Genomic DNA, 18,001 nt, shown 5'->3' with positions numbered 1-18,001 from the left:
TTTCTTGTTACAGTGTTAAGATTGTTTATATTTACAATCTAACCTGTCACTATAACAAACATTAACATGTTATCCATTGGCTGATTATAAAAGCCAAAAGACAATAAATAACACAAACGAAATTATGCTCTATACATATTGCTGGCCGAGAAGTGTGTTGGAGTCATATTTCCTTCTCAATGGTCTGATTTCATGGCCCTTGAGTCCCTTAAATGCAAATTTCCCCTAACACCCTAACATAAGGGTAAAATAGACTCCTCTTCCTTATACTTTATCAATGGCATAAAATCATTCTACCTGCTTCATATTTTTGGATCACAGTTTTTACATACAGCCTTGATTTTGTTTTTTGCTAATTTTCTTCTTTATAGTTGGCCAGACTGATGGGCCTTCACCAATTCCCCAATTCTTCCATCCTCCCAATTATACTCTCTTTTCCCTGGGGATCACCTAACTCAGCCCCAGTCATCCTGCTCTTGCGGCACTGTGAGCCCACTGGATCGCTGTTGGTCTGCATTTCCTTTCATGGCTCTCCTAGGTTGGATGAACTGTTTCCTGGATCCTATGTCTTCCTCTTTTTTGGATTCATTCATATTTTTTTTCTCTCCAGGCTCCAATCCCCCTGGACTGTAGCCTTAGTAACTTTCTAAGAAGTGCTGTGTGGAAAGCATTTTCTGGGGCTGCACGTCAGAAAATGTCTTCACTGTGCTTATACGTTTGGTTTAGGGAACTGCCTAGAGAATTAGAGGTTGAAAATATTTTTTGCATCCATGTTTTAAATGACTGCTTCATTTTCTTCTTGAGTTCAGAGTTGTTGTAAAGAAGTCTAATGCCACACTAACTCATGTACCCTTGTTTTCTGAAATTTCATGAGGCTATAGCTAGGTATGTTTTTTTTTTCCTTTTTGTACTGTGTAGTCAATGGGGCCTTTTAATCAGAATCCTTGTGCACTTTATTATTTCTTTGGTACAATTCGCCCCTTAAGTTTCTCTATTTTCTTTTTTTTGAGAGACTTCTATTAGTTGGGTGCTAGATTTTCCATATTTGTCTTCTGTTTCATATTTGCCAGTTCTATGTGTGTTTGTCCTGTACTTTTAGGGAATTGCCCAAATTTATTTCTAGTTGGTCTGTTAATTTTTTTGACAACCAAAATTTAATCTTTCGTAGCTCTTTTATATTCTCAGTTTGTCTTTTCGAAAACATTCTGCTCTTAGTTAATGGATATAATAGCTTCTTTGATCTCTTAATGTATTTCATAAATTTATTTATTTTAATTATGTCTCTTATAGAGATAGGTTTCTTTTTTTTTCGGTACGCGGGCCTCTGACTGTTGTGGCCTCTCCCGTTGCGGAGCACAGGCTCCGGACGCGCAGGCTCAGCGTTCATGGCTCACGGGCCCAGCCGCTCTGCGGCATGTGGGATCTTCCCGGACTGGGGCACGAACCCGTGTCCCCTGCATCGGCAGGCGGACTCTCAACCACTGCGCCACCAGGGAAGCCCAGAGATAGGTTTCTTGTTTGTTCATGTGAGATTTACCTTTTATGCTTTTAGATTTCTTTCATTTGTCTTGCGATCCTTGATCATTCATATTTAAGAAAGAAGGACTAAATTGGTTATTCTTGGTGTCTTGTATGTAACCCCTCTACTGTTGAGAAGGGAGGTATATATTTTAACATCTTTATTGGAGTATAATTGCTTTACAATGGTGTGTTAGTTTCTGCTTTATAACAAAGTGAATCAGTTATACATATACATATATCCCCATATCTCTTCCCTCTCGCGTCTCCCTCCGTCCCACCCTCCCTATCCCACCCCTCTAGGCGGTCACAAAGCACTGAGCTGATCTCCCTGTGCTATGCGGCTGCTTCCCACTAGCTATCTGTTTTACATTTTGTAGCGTATATATGTCCATGCCATTCTCTCACTTTGTCCCAGCTTACCCTTCCCCCTCCCCATATCCTCAAGTCCATTCTCTAGTAGGTCTGTGTCTTTATTCCCGTCTTACCCCTAGGTTCTTCATGACCTTTTTTTTTTTTTTTCTTAGATTCCATATATATGTGTTAGCGTACGGTATTTGTTTTTCCCTTTCTGACTTACTTCACTCTGTATGACAGACTCTAGGTCCATCCACCTCACCACAGATAACTCAATTTCGTTTCTTTTTATGGCTGAGTAGAGAAGGGAGGTATATTTTTGAAACTGACTTCTCCGCTGAACAGGAAGCCTGACTAGAGGCTCTGTGTATGTATGAGGGGAGCTGGCAGCTCCAGCCCATTCATACTACAAATGCCACAAGGAGGAAAGCTTTACTTTGGGTGTCCCAACCAGATGGAAATCCTTAGCTTTCCTCTACGTCTTGGTCAATTTCTTTAGGAAAAAAAGCCCTCTGGATTTTTGCCTTGGGTCATTGCCAGACTTTTGAGAGCTCTATGCAGAGGAAAGAATGGCAGTCAATGAAGGGAAAGTGGAGGGGTAGGGGTCTGGCTGGCACAACTGTCCTGAATCCAGACTTCAAATTAATTGCCCTATTTTCAGCCTCACTCCTGCCTTCCACTCTGAGTGCTGACACTGAGCCCAGAGCCTGTCTACGGATAGGGGAAATCAGCTTCCACCTCTACTGAAAGTCTCTTTTTATCTGGCTGCATCTTCCTCTGTTTGTTTTCTGTCTATATTTCTCCCTCTGCTTTTCTTCATCTAGAATTTTATGATGCATTTAGCCCTTCCTATTTTCTTTGCTTCTCTGAGTTTATTTCTTTTAGTACTTCTGTTTCTTTATTCAGTGATTTCTGGGAAGAATAGTACTTGCATGCATGTGCTCAGTCCATCATTTGGAACCTGAAGACAACTGAGCTATTTCTGAATGCCTTTGTTTCCCTAAAGACACTGTGCTTAAGCATCAGGTACTGAAGAGCAAGGTCTAAGCAAATGGCCAGTATTTCCATCAGATTTCTGCTTTTCTTCTGAAATGCGTTATAGATTCTTACCCCAAAATTGAATGTGGCTCAGAAGAATTAACTCTCGAGTCCAACAGAAAGCGTTTCTGTGTGATGTTCCTCATATCTTCCACATTAAGTACAGGATAACCCATCTGATTGGTCCAGGTGTCCATTACTTCTTTCACTGGTAGATTACTTGCCTAAGATTTTTTTTAAAAATAGAGAATAATCAATCAACAAATAAGGGGAAATAAAAGGATAGAATAATCAGATAAAGAAATGATTGATAAATCATTTGTTAATCAAAGAAATGTTTGAGGATATACTCCTCCTTACCTCTTCAAGTGCTGCCCAAAAATCTGAAGTTTTGGCATTCTTAAATTTGTATTTTTCCAAGTAACTCTGCATGTGAAAGATAACAAGTATTTCAAAAGTCAATGTTTGCTTTTTCCATACTTCCACAACATGAGCTGAACCCTTCAACATGTCTCGCTCTAATGAATAATATAGCAAATGTACCTAGAATGAAAATCAAATGATATGCCGTATGCAAAACATTTTGTAACCTATAAAAACACTGTACAAATAACGATTTATTTGTAAAGCATAAGGAATATTTTTTATTAATGAGATAATTCTCTTTTTTTGTTGTTTTTTTTTAGTCTAATGGAATTGTGAACAGGTGAGGGAAAGAGTTTAATTTTTTCAGGACAACCAATATAAGATGCTTAAGGACCGTCAACTATTTAGCAAGCAGTCAACAGTCCAAAACATTTTTGATCCACTAGGAAAAAAGATCCATAATTCTATGATGTTCACTTATTGGTGTTAACCTGTCCACTGCTGGCTGCATCCCCTACCTTTATTTACACCAGTTGTGTTTTCTCATCTCACACACTAGATGACCCCATCACATATGAGTGATTGAAGTGATATGCAAAGATAAAACTGGTGAGCTTGGCTCTAAGCCAAGGCTCAGCAAACTTTTTCTGTAAAAAGCTGTATAATAAAGATTTTAAGTGTTGTGAGACATATAGTCTCTGTCACAACTACTCAACTCTGCCCAAATAGCACAAAAGCAGTCATAGATAATATGTAAGTGAATGAGAATGACTGTTTTCCAATAAAATGTTATTTATGCACACTGATATTTGAATTGCATACAACTTTCACATGTCATGAAATACTCTTTTGATTTTTTCCAACCGTTTAAAACTGTAGAAGTGATTTTCATTTGCAGACCTTACAAAAATGGGTGGTGGGCTGGATTTGGCCTGCAAGCTGTAATAGTAGTTTGCAGACTCCTGCTCTAAATAAATGAATATATAGTCTTCTGAATAATAATAATCATGATGATGATGGCTAAATTGGGAAAATTTTTCACTCTAAAGAGTAAGATTTCATTTTTCAAATATTTTAAAAATACAAATCTTTTAACTACAAGGCTCTCTTTTTGTCAGTTCTAGTCACAAAACCTCTCTATATATGAGTTTTCAGGCATAATATGATATCCCTAGAGAAAATTCCTTGTCTTCTTCTAATCTCATAATTGGGCACTACTTATAGTTCTCCAGGAGACCTTCCAGAATTCCTGCTGTATAACTCCTCTATTATGCTCTAGAATTGTCCTGCTTAAAATGTGGACGTCTTTGATAGAAATCGAACGTTCTTAAGTGGTCTTTGAACCTTCAAAGAAAATAACCAGTGGTTGACTTTGCTCATATCATTTTCACTCTAAGTTGCTCTAATTTTCAGGAGGTGCTATACCTTAGTCCTGTTATCTTCTAAATTCCTCTTTTTAGGCATAGAGAGAGAAAAGAATATTATCTGGACTGCTCCAAGATGCCTGGGAGAGGGTTGAGGCCAGTTTGGAATGCTGCCTTCATATTTGTTCTTTTGATTGGCTCACTGCTCAGCACTGCCACTGGAGGGCAGGCGAAGGAAGGGAGAAGAAGTGAAAGGCACAGATTCTGTATCAAATTTAGGTGTTCGTTCCAGAGTTTTGCATAGATCATTCATTCCTTCTTAGTAAAATAATTGGATGCTCGGAATAGTAATAATTATAATCATAGCTACCTGGTAATGATGATTTCTAGTGAATAGTATCTTCTTAAAATTAATTTAGAGGAGTTTCTTTGTATATTCATGGTGACTTGTACTTAGAAACATGCAATCTTGGAACTGAAAGGAACCTTAAATACTATTTTATACAACTCTCACATTTTGGGCATGAAGGAAACTGGTGTCTAGAGAAGTGAAGAGATTTGCCTGAGATTACGGTGAAGAGACTTCTGAATCCTGGATCAGTTTGTGTGGTTTTCGTCACTGTTGTTATTGTTACTGTTTTTTAAATTGCAGTTTCTTGCTTCACCTTAGCTAGAGGCTTATATAAACAGTATATTAAAAGGAACTAATTTTATTTTGTCTAGATTAGTGGTTTTGAATATTCTATATTAAGAAATTTCCTTCTTCACCTTGCATAATCACGATGCAGTCATTCCAGTCAAAAGTTTACGATGACCTAGGTCCCCCAGTAATAGTCCCTCGGTTAGTATCAGTGTGCACAAAGGAAAGGAACAGTGTTTCTATGACTAGTATCTCAGGAAGGGACAGGACATTTTCCAGTTGAACCATTCCTGTCTTATCAGCGATACTACTGATACTAGGAGAAAAAGAAAGGATGGATATATTTCTCAGCTTCTATTTCATGACCATACATTGTTATCAATGCTCCATAATTTAATGTGCTTTTTTACATACAAGCACAGCCTGAAAGATTTTCCAGTTGATGGTTTTACTCTTTTTTTTTTTTGCGGTACCCGGGCCTCTCACTGTTGTGGCCTCTCCCGTTGCGAAACACAGGCTCCGGACGCGCAGGCTCAGCGGCCATGGCTCACGGGCCCAGCCGCTCCGCGGCACGTGGGATCTTCCCGGACCTGGGCACAAACCCGTGTCCCCTGCATCGGCAGGCAGACTCTTAACCACTGCGCCACCAGGGAAGCCCTGTCTTTACTCTTAATTCCCCTCACTCTGTACCTACTTTGCTGTCTGAGATTGGGTTTGGGGTTAAAGTGATGAGCATGAAAGAGAACAGAGAGCTGGCCATCCCCAGAGTTAGCACCACACCAGGTTAGCTAATGAAGAGTCACTTTTGGTAGAAAGTTAGTATTTGCAAGGGAAAAGTCTTGGACAGTGTCACATATTGTGGGGTTTAGGGGCAGCAGTCATAGCATGATGATAAATCAAGGAGAGATACATTTGGATACTAGAATTATGTGAAGGGATGTTCCAATTGGTTTGAGAGCTTATTGAGTGTGGCCTATATTGATCATATGTTATTTTCAGATATTAGCTAGTGTTTGAAGATTGAAGGCAAAAAATGAGCGTTTCAGTGTCTTTTTGTAAATGAATTCCATAGCACTATGATGATATGAAAATTAGTATCTATTCATTCTAGCGCCGTTTGTAGTCGCAGTTAGGGTGGAGGAAGATGGTTTTAACGTGAGAAATATTAGTTTTAGACTGGACTGGGTTTTTAATTAATTATATCACAGATATGAGATAAATAAAATGCAAGAGTATTATTAAATTTTTAGAATAGGTATTCTCTTTTAAAGACTCTTTTGGTACTTCTCAAAAAAAGTTAATATGAAAAATTATTTAATTTGAAGTCCAATTTGAAGATTCCAAGAACGTGTTATTCATCAGTTTAATTTAGAATGAAAACTATGCAAATGAAATTTTAATTTACTTTTAAAAATGAATTGTCCTTGTTTATTTTTATATTCTATATTATTTATTATAGACCATTCATTCATTCAAGAGGCGTTTTTTGGATCTTCTAACATCTGTAATGCATTCTCCTACTATATGCAAAGATACAGAAGACACAGTTCCTCACAAAAGGTGCTTACAGTTAGAGAACTTAAGAAATTTGAGTCTGAAGCTGATGAAAAGTTTACAAGATGTTCTAATGTACACTTAAGAACAAACACATAGCTTCTCTCTTTCCATCTAATGTCCACACAGAATATTTTTATTCATGGACAAAAGTAGTAAAATGTACTGATGTGCTCCCTGAATATTTCCTAAATCCTGGTCTTATTTTTTACTTTAATAGTCACCTAGGAATTTAAGTATTGGGTAGAAGGGGACCATTTCCTTTTATGGTATTATGGAGAATGCTGATTGCCACATAAGAAGGCTTGGCAGTAGTGAGAGCTGTAGGAATGGTGGGCAGGCACTGTCCTGGGGAATCACATCCAAAGGAAGTACTGGTACCCTTTGGGAAAGCTAGCAGGGCCCTGCTCTCACCCATTTTCTATTTTATGGATTGGATACTATCAGCGCTGCTCTGCCTACTACCTGGGATGTCACAGTAGGGGGGATGGAGATGGAAGAGAAAGAGTAGGAAGACAGTTCCATCCCTAGGCTACAACAGAGCCAACCTGCAGACAGGACAGTTACAGGGACATTGTAGCAATGGTGGTAATATAGATAATATAAAACCCTGAGAGAACTGGCTTATGGTCTAGAAGAACAGCAATGGAATTGAAACATCCACTGGAGGAATAAGCTTAAGTGGGATGTGTGAAATGCTTTAAGAAATTGACTGTTATTTCTCTTTCCAAACGAAAGCAGGCCCTCTTTATTCACTGACTTTATCATAATAGGAATATGTGTGTTAACCATTTTATAATCCAATAATAAGGGAAAAGTCCTTTTAAAAACTATAATGGAAGAGCTTTATAGATAGATTTAAATTTTTATATTATGTTGCTATGGACTGAATTGTGTTCCCCCAAAATTCATACTTTGAAGGCGTAATGCCCAATGTGATGGTATTTGGAGATGAGGCTTTTGGGAGGTTTAGGGTGAGGTTTAGATGAGATCATGAGAGTGGGAGCCTCATGATGGGATCAGTGTCTTATAAGACGAGGCACCAGAAGGTTCTCTCTCTCTCTGCTATGTGAGGACACAGCAAAAAGGTGACCATCTGGAAGCCAGAAAGAAAACTCTCACTGAAAACTGAGTCTGCCAGCACCTTGGTCTTGGACTTCTTAGTCTACAGAACTGTGAGAAAATAAATTTCTGTTGTTATGCCACCCAATCTATGGTGTTTTGTTATGGCAGACTGAGCTAATACACATGTAAAGGGTGTAAAAAAATAAGTAATCTGTTTCACTTCTCTGTGAAACTTTTGTTAAATGACAGTTACAGATACAACGTAGGTAATAACCTGGATGTGATCACCTTTTTGTGTTTTGAATTATTATCCTTGAGCAAGGAAAAGAAAAGTAAAAAGGGAATTGTCCTTAATTAATCACATATCTTAACATTCATCAGCCATATATCAGTGTAGTTTTTTAATAATACTAAAAGTAATAAATCATACCTGACATCCTTTTTGAAATTTCTCTGGTGTTATCCAGTCTTCAAGCATTCTCAGAATGGAAGCTCCCTGTGATGGAAAAGAATGGCAAGTTAAATTAATAAAGGATATGTAAGAAACAAATATCAGTGATCACTATTGTGACTAGTATTTCATGATCATATATGTGAGATAATGTCTTTAAGATGATTATGCTAAATTATATGGCTATCAATTTGTGATTTTAGGATGAAAATACCACTTGGCATACCCCCTGTATCTATGCTTCTAAAATAACTGAAAGGCAAGGAGAAATTGATAAAATGGCCATCGTTTCAGTAACAAGGTTCAAATAATTATTGCACTTCACCACATGAACCAGTAGATGGGGCTTTCCTAATGAAAGAGAAACTGGAGAAAGTTTTAGAAAAGTCATGTTCTTTGATGAACAAGGAAAGCAACTTCAGGATAAAATTCTGGCTACTTCTTAAGTATATTGGAATATTTGGGAAAAATAATTATATTTTAACAGAGGGGGGTAGACAGTTGAGGAATTAATCTGGTCAAATAGTTTAATATAGATTATGTATATAATTTAGGCATAAAATGCTACTCTTCCAAAGTGGTTTATCTCATTTGATTTTATTTAGTCTGAAGAGTCTGATGAATACTTCTGCTGTCTACTTGCATTTCATATGTTATAAGATTAATTTTAAATGCATTATTCATAGATTTAAAAATCAATTTTCAAGTAACTGACCAGAAAAACATTGCTTCCCCATTTAAGTTAGCAATTTCTACTGTAATTTATTAAAATGTTATTTTTGTACCTAGTATAAAGCTAAAGGCTTAGAAACATGTATTTATTTCTGACCTAATACCTTATACCCATGGAATATCTAGGATTTAGGAAGAAGCTGATTTAATAAATATAAATGTCTCTATGTGAATTATTAGAATATACTATAAGTGGATTAGAGATTTTCCTTTTAACAGAAAGATAAAAAGAATCATTGACAATATAAAAGAAAATGAATAAAGGAAGCCTGAAATACTGCCATGAGAACATATGAGAGGGAAAGCCAAAAAATATGATGCTATAAACTTCAAATACTAATATATAGAAGGCTTTTTCACTAAAGCCAATTTTATCTAGTATTCATTTTCATAATTGTAATATTTTGTCTTAAATAAAACTTTGGGTATCCCCAGAACAGTAAAATGTATTAGTTTGCAGTGGCTTTTGAACAACTTAACCTAGTGGGTAAACCACAAGAGGCTGGGGTGGAAAATCGACTAAAATGTGTTGCATACAGGTGTGGAATATGTTTAGAGGAGAAGCTACAGGAGAAGTTGTGGGAGAAAAATGGATAGCATAAAGCTTCAGGTCACTATGGGTTATTAGCAACTTTTCATAAAATTTTACTGGATAAAAATGCCCCATCTATGACATGCTAACAAATTCATCTTTAAATCGTATATAAAAATGGATGAAAGTAATTCCTTCAAATGGAATTGGATTTAAGTGCTTACTGGAAGCATTCTACTAGAAAAGGTGTCCACATATATGGCACTTCTCATTGACCACATGGCAGAGAAAGAAGATTTACTGTGTTTTAAAAAATCAAGTCAAATAACTTTAAATTGGATGCCTAAAGGGTAAATGTTCAGTTATCAGAATGATAGCTGTTATAAACAAAAGTAAAAAGAGAAACTTTAAAAAATCTGCTTCAGAATTCTGTGACAATGACCAGTATTGATCATTTCCGCTGAAAATTACAAACTGTTGAATATTCAGCACTTGGAATAAGTTCTACACTGTTTCCCAAAGCCCATTAACATAGTATAACCATTCTTACCATTTTTAGGCATTTACTAAGAGAAAAACCACTAAACAGGAAGACATTCAAAACAGTGTTATATTTTCCGCACCTTGCTATAGGAAATCCCATCAAAAACAGATGTTATTTCATCAGGACTTGTCACAGTGACTATAATTGGGTGTGAAGATATCAAAGAATCATCCTCTTGTACAGGTAATACATCTTCAAGTAGCATCTGATCACGCTGAAATGACAGAATGAACCAAAGAAATCTAGCACTTCCTTTATAGTGGTTTATATGTCAAAATATCATTTATATAACACACATTGGGGGGAAATAAATATAAATGACTCATATTATTTAAAACAAATATTAGATGTTCACATTAATCATATTTTGCACTGATTTTTCTATACTGATTCCATTCCCTTCTACTTATAATTCCCTTGACTTCACCCCTATATGGCAGGCCAAGAAGACAGAAGCATTTATAAATTCTGTTTCTGCTACTTCTGTGTGACTTTCAGACACGAGCCAAACTTTTCAAGCCCTGTTTCATATGTGTGCAATAAGAATGATGATATCATCCCACAGATTTGTCTGAGACTTAAGGAAACGTGTTGATTTGTCAAAAATTGTTTTAGGGGTCTTTTTCCATTAATCATTGGAATTTGGATGATTCGTAATTAATTGAAGAAAACATTAACTTTTGCTTTAGTTCTAATAATTACCTTCTCATTCCTGTCCTAGGTTTTCTTAGCAAAATAGAGTGTTTGAGAGGTCTAGCACTATAGTCAAACTTCCTAGGTTCAAAGCTCAGTTTCTCCACTTTCTAGACATGTGAGTTTAATTTCCCTCACCCATGATGGCAGCTACATTTTCAGAAACGTGCAGAGGATTTAATGAGATAATGCATGACAGGCATTTGGCATAGTACCTGGCACAGAGTGAAAACCTAACACACTAGCTGCTGTTATTATTTTGATTCTTAATCAATTAGATTCTGAAATCTAGTTCTATTAAATCACTAATAATAAAAATCAAAAGCTTTATTGATCTTACTTAACCAAAAATATTTCCCAAAAGGAGCATGCTATATTAGTTTACATTTTCCAATTTTGTGAATTCCACTTATAATAGGCAAGATACTATTGTCAAGTGATGACTGTCAATCAAGGTAATTTTGTCTTGGATTTTAATTTTTGTTCCCCTAAAATGTTTAGGTAAGAAGAAAGGATCTTAATCTCAGTGTCAGGAAATTTGACTCTCATCTTGGCTGTGCTACCAGTTGTCTGTGTGACATTTGGAAGGTACATTACCTTCCTGGGCATCAGATTTTTTCACCTGTAAAATGAGGCTCCACTATTGTGGTACTTATCAAGCTCTCTTACAATATATCTTTGTTTATCTATTCCCTCCACCACCAGAGCCTAAATTAGGAACTTCTTTAAGGGCAGGAAGTGTGTTTTATTCAGTTTTGGGTCCTCCGTAGTGTTCACTGAATGAAGAATGAATGAATAGATGAAGAATGAATGAGTTGGATCGTATGATTAAATTTCATTTAAGAACTGCATACTAAATTTTTCCAATATTTAATTGTTTTTGAAACACTAAAAATGGAATGTTATAATATTACATATACAATATATTACATAAACAATACATCTTGATATAAGAAGGGTTACTTTATAGAAAATACAGGACAAAATAATTTTTCATTTATATAGTTTAATTTCAATAAATTATGAAATCAGCGATTTTCAACATAGAGGAATGGTCCTCCACTAGGGGACATTTTATCATTCAGATGACATCTGGCAATATGTGGAGACATTTTTCGCTTGTTTTCTCTCTTTTTTTAATTGAAGTATTGTTGATTTACAATGTCATGCTAATTTCTACCGTACAGCAAAGTGACTCAGTTATACACATACATACATTATTTTTTATATTCTTTTCCATTATGGTTTATCCCGGGGGGCTGGATATAGTTCCCTGTGCTATACAGTAGGACCTTTTTGTTTATCCATCCTAAATGTAATAGTTTGCATCTACTAACCCCAAACTCTCAGTCCATCCCTCTCCCTCTCCTACCCCTTGGCAACCACAAGTCTGTTCTCTATGTCTGTGAGTCCATTTCTGTTTTGTAGATAAGTTCATTGTGCCATATTTTAGATTCCACATATAAGTGATATCATATGGTATCTGTCTTTCTCTGTCTGACTTACTTAGTGTGATCATCTCTAGTTGCATCCGTGTTGCTGCAAATGGCATTATTTCATTCTTTTTTATAGCTGAGTAATATTCCATTGTATATATGTACAACATCGTCTTTATCCATTCATCTTTTGATGAACATTTAGGTTGTTTCCATGTGTTGGCTATTGTGAATAGTGCTGCTGTGAACATAGGGGTGCATGTATCTCTTTGATTTATGGTTTTGTCCAGGTATACGTCCAGGAGTGGGATTGCTGGAGCATGTGGTAGTTTTATTTTTATTTTTCTGAGGAACTTCCATACTGTTTTCCGTGGTGGCTGCACCAACTTTCATTCCCACCAACAGAGTAGGAGGGTTCTGTTTTCTCCACACCATCTTATGGAGACATTTTTGGTTTCACAGCTGGGGTGGAGGGTTACTGGCATCTAATAGATACAGGCCAGGGATGCTGCTAAATACCCTACAATACACAGGACAGTCCCCACAACAAAGAATTATCTGGCCCAAATGTCAATAGTTCCATCCTTGAAAAACCACAATGTAGATTAAATTTTAAAGAAGCAATTGTTGCAAATTAACTTTTTCACTTTTTTTTATCTTTCAGTTTTAATTTATAGACTAACTTGTTCTCAAAGTATACTTTTGTGATATGAGAAAATAATAAGGATGCAATACCAAATACTAATTGAACATTTTTTCAGTAATTTCAGTTTTTATAACCTGAAGACATTTATTAGAAGTTAATTGTTTAATTAATTTTATAATTTAATTAATGCTTTTCTTGGTCCATTTTTAAAAAGTTGTTTGAAATATAATTTACATTATTAAGATTTACCCTCTTAAAGTAGACAGTTTGATGAGCTTTGACAGATACAAACAATCTTAACTACAATCATAGTCAAGATATGGAAAAATTTCTTACCCCCAAAAGTTCCCTTGAATCCTTTTTCAGTCTGTCTCCTCCTTTCACCTTAGTCCCTGACAACCAGTGATATATATTTTATTCCTATAGTTTTGTCTTTTCTATAATGTCAAATAAATGGACTCATTCAGTATGTAGTCATTCACAGATGCCTTTTTCCACGTAGCAAATGCTTTAGAGATTCATCCACAATGTTACTTTACCAGTAATTTGCTCCTTCTACTGTTGAGTAGTATTCTATTGTATCAATACGCTACAATTTATTTATAAATTTGAGTTGTTTCTAGCAGTTGGCTATTATGAATATTCCCATTATGTGCATTTACATGCAGGTTTTGTGTGGACAAGTGTTTTTATGTCTCTTGGAGTAGGATTGCTGGATTATATGATAAATGTATGTTTAACTTATAAGAAGTGGTCACACTATTTTCAAGGCTGACTGTATCATGTCTACCAGCAATGTATGTGACTTGAAATTGCTCCACAAATTTACCTACATTTGGTATTATCAGTCTTTTAAATTTTAGATATTTGGGATGGTTAATTTTATGTCACATTGATTGATGGGGCCATGGTGCCGAGGTATTTGCTCAAACATTATTGTGGGTGTTTCTGTGAGGGTGTTTTGAATGAGATTTACATTTAAATTGGTGGACTTTGCGTTCACCAGTTTAACTTTTTTCACTTTTTAAAGCAGGTTGTGAAAACGGCAAGGGCTGCGAGCATCTAACACTCTTCTTATTGTATCCAGTGGAGGGCAGTAGTCTATACAGTACACAACCTCCTGCAATGCTACTTTCACATAACCACACACTTATACTTTTATATATACAAACTGATAAGAATACACCACCTAAATACAGATGAAAACAGGTGTAGCTTTTTGGAAAAAATACCTGCAGAGTTCATAGAAGCCTCTGTTCCAGGCCCCTCAGAGACACAGAATAATAATAGTAATTACATGTACATTTTGGAAGCTTTTAAGCTTACAATACAGAGAACAGTGTTCTTCTTTCATAGAGGAGAGAACTGACTCAGAGAGGATATGTAACTTGCTCGAGGTCACATTCCCTGTAACGCATCTAAGAAATGATGTGTGCAAGATTTGAACCAGAGTCTACTAAGTTTATGCGTTTATCTCTTTACCGTGTCATTTCAGCAACCTGTGTAAGGGAAGTCATTTATAAAATTAGGCTTGGGCATTTTTCAAAGGGTTAGCACTACAGATAATTTCTTGAACACAGAGTTGGCATTGTCTAAGCTAGATGTTTTTTTCCTGCCCTGGCACGTGTTGTTGAATGACTCTACCAACCACATTCTTGGCTCGTGGTGGTCAATTGCCCTCTAGGGCCTGGGCATAGGCTCTGAGCATGGTGTAGTTCAGTGGAGGCAGCTGGTTCCACCCCAGCCTCCCAATGGAATTCCCAATTCGATACTGCACTTGGCCCCAAACTCAGGGCCACTGTCATAGTCCAAAGGCTTCAATCAGTTTGACATGAGGAAAACAGAGATTTGGAACTTATATATTTAGGGCTCACCATTTGCCACTCTTTTTCTGCATGGTCTACTCCCAGGAACTCAAAGAAGGAAGCAAACCCTTCGTTTAACCACAAGTCTTCCCACCATTCCATGGTCACAGTATTTCCAAACCACTGAAATTATAAGCAAGAAAGAGGGTTAAATTCTCATGCCTTTGGTAGAAAGGCCTAGAAAATGTCAGTACATTCATTTGTTCATGCAAATTTTGTCACTTGACACAAAAGTGGCAGACATCATACTTAGCATTTATTTCCTGCTTTATTTCTCCTGGTTTTTAAATGATCTGAAATTCTCCTTATTATCTTCATTTTGGTAGTACTGGGAATATTTAAAGTTATAGGAAAACCTCGTGTATTTACTAAAGGCAGAACAATGTGTCTTAAAAGTTTCTTTATGGTAAAATGTTTATTAGCAGTAAGAAAGACTTTCAAGCAGGATTTTCTGGGTTGGCTACTTTTTATTTGCTAAGTTATAATTTCAATCATTCCTATGGTCTTAAGCCACTTTTTAAAATAAGCTAAGTTGGTGCTAAGATTCTATACCTGATGCACAAGTTCATGGGCAACCACAGTGGCCACCCTCTGTTGGTTTGATGAGGCTGATTCATTAGGGTCATAAAGCAGGTTTGTCTCTCTGTAAGTGATGAGTCCCCAGTTCTCCATAGCTCCAGTGCCAAAATCTGGAATAGCGATTTTATCTATGGAAAAATAGTCCAGTGAGAAATACATTCTTTCCATTTTGTTCATAACACTTCATACCAAATTAAGTTCTTTAGGTTAACGTTTTTTGAAAGACTAAAAATAATTTCTCAGAGTGAAAAACAATCATCTATTTGTGTAAACTTTTCAGCCTTTAATGCACTCAGAATATCCATGGAACTCTTCCTGTTGGCTCCAGATATCAATGTGTCTTTTATTTTTTAAGAATACTATTGGCAATGCTCTGTTCAAGTCCTCTATAATTTTATGTCTTTTGTTCCTTTCTGTATTTCATTTTTATTTGCTTTTTTTCCCCATGACTTTCACTTAGATAATACCAATCTTCTGTTTGGGGGGGTATGCTGTAAGGAATAAGAGAATGAAGTTTTCAAATGAGGTCTTAGAAGTACAGAGCTTCCAAGTGTGTAGAAATATATTTCTGTCCAAGGAAACAGATTATTAGAGAACACAAAATTCCACTTTTTCCCTAATTCTGTACAATTTGTGGTCAACCAGATTCCCTACTAATTGAATAGCTTACCATCCACTTGTATGTATGTATTAAATTAGTTGGATCAACATGGAATTGACTATATTCTCTGGAAATTCCCTTCCAGGTCTAAAATGTTGAATTCAATCTAGACTTTCTAGTCCTTATTTTTGCTGGGACCTATAATGGTAGACATGCTATCTGACAGAAAGAGGCAGTGTTGATCAGTTCTATGTTAAATCCCGAAACAGAAAAGGTTCAGTTGGATTGGTGGACAGAACGCAGCTTCTCCAGTTAATGAACTATAATAAGCATGGGATTTATTTATTATTACATATAATTTAAATTAGGCACATAAATGAAAATAAATTAAATTTTCATCTAACATAAAGAAAAGGTCCTTTATGGTTAAAATAAAGATTCTTAAAGCTTTTTATAAAAAGAATGAAAATGGATACATCTTAAATGGAGGTCAGAATTACAGCAGTAGTTTACTTTTAGTGTTATTTTCATTCTTAGGTTTGGTTATTTTGTCACAGAGTACCTCTTAAAGTTTGGAGAAATATTCCCCCCAAGGGCCAGTATTTTCCATAATGTTACAGAGTGTAATTTGTACCTAACCCATGAACAAAAGGAATTTTTTTAAACCTCATTTCTTTGGTGAGTATTGACATTATAATTAACTCCAGTGCGTTTAATTTAGGGGGTGGATAAATGCAGTAATCAATTGTAAGGAAAGTCTAAGAGTCAATTCTGAAAGAGTTGAAAATGCATATAAAAGTATGAAGAAGAAGAAGGAATATGGGAGAGAAGGAGGAAGAAAAGAGAACAGAGAAATAAATTTGTGAGATTTCCACTTCCCAGGTTATCATGGGTGGTACAAGAGAGATAAAGAGAAAAAGACTTTTAAATTAATGTGATTAACATTTTATTAGATGTTATTCTGATTTTGTGGAAAGTTGTTTCTCTTCCTGTCTCCTTCTCTAATAGCTGTTAAGCAATAAAAAAAAAAGAAAAAAACCCGGAGCATCCACAAAGTTGCTCAGAGCCACAGACATTCCCATGTAGAGAATTTGACATTCCAGTTGCTTTGCATTGGTAATTTATTAAAGTAAGGGAAGAAACAGAAATAGAGAATTCGATTGTTGGTTTGTTGGTTTTCTTATTGCCTTCATTTCATCCCTACAGACATCTATATGGGTGTTACATTTAAAGTCTTTGCTAATACCACTCAAGCTTACTATTAAAGCATTTCTGCTGTTGATAGAAGTGTCATGTCCATACCATTTTGATTATAGCACTATTTTTATTTTAAAAAGAAAACATGTTCCCCACATCTTCCATATTAGAAAAAATACTTATGGAAGGAGCACCAGTTCATTTTAACTGCTGAAGAATCTAGAATTAGTCTTGTACAACAGTGGAAAGACTGGAAGTACATGGGACTCTGACAGCATTATTTATCCCTATTATTTATTAATGTAAGCTATTGGGATGGGTACTAATTTTGAAATCAGCTGATCTAGGTTGCTCTTTCTGGTTCCATCATTATCAATGTCTGCAGTTTTATGTATATACTTCAATCTTTATTTGGAAATAAAATACTATACATTCATCAGGTAAGAACAGAGTATAGACATTATTCTTAGAGGAATCCAGAAAGAATCTTTAAGTATCTAGTAAGTATTAGATACATAGTATAGGCATATGATGAAAAGACTAAGGGATGACCATTAACTAAGGATGCTAAAGCTGGAGGAAATGAGTTAAGTGAAAACAAAAGCGATATTAAAAACAAGAAAATAAAATATGGTTCTCACCTAATTTAGGAAGAGAATAATTCATAGCGAAGTAGTCTTCAAAATAATCAAACACACTTTTAGTTATATTTGCAGCATATTCAGCTGTGTGCTTTTGCTCTGGCTGGACATATATAGTGAGCTATTAAAATAAAAAAAATTCAGTGAAAATTTTTCATTTGAAAAAACACAAAAACTATGAT

General features: G+C 35.8%; 1 protein-coding gene across 2 annotated transcripts in view; it reads right to left on the bottom strand.

Annotated features, from left to right (window-relative positions):
- The window catches only part of ENPEP (glutamyl aminopeptidase), a 103,897-nt gene that overhangs the window by 43,727 nt on the left and 42,169 nt on the right, over positions 1-18,001 (bottom strand). For both annotated transcript variants that reach the window (XM_029235925.1, XM_029235927.1), the window contains 7 exons: positions 17,820-17,940; positions 15,354-15,508; positions 14,811-14,924; positions 10,241-10,375; positions 8,333-8,398; positions 3,274-3,339; positions 2,986-3,137 (listed from right to left, as the gene is read on the bottom strand). In XM_029235925.1, the coding sequence (XP_029091758.1) occupies positions 2,986-3,137; positions 3,274-3,339; positions 8,333-8,398; positions 10,241-10,375; positions 14,811-14,924; positions 15,354-15,508; positions 17,820-17,940 (809 nt within the window). The remainder of the gene's footprint in view (positions 1-2,985; positions 3,138-3,273; positions 3,340-8,332; positions 8,399-10,240; positions 10,376-14,810; positions 14,925-15,353; positions 15,509-17,819; positions 17,941-18,001) is intronic.

Source organism: Monodon monoceros, unplaced genomic scaffold (assembly GCF_005190385.1).
Source record: "Monodon monoceros isolate NGI ecotype Baffin Bay Population unplaced genomic scaffold, NGI_Narwhal_1 Super_Scaffold_20, whole genome shotgun sequence".
NCBI classification, from domain to species: Eukaryota; Metazoa; Chordata; class Mammalia; order Artiodactyla; family Monodontidae; genus Monodon; species Monodon monoceros.
The sequence above is the reverse complement of the archived record's forward strand: the minus strand, read 5'-3'. Positions and strand labels throughout refer to the sequence as shown.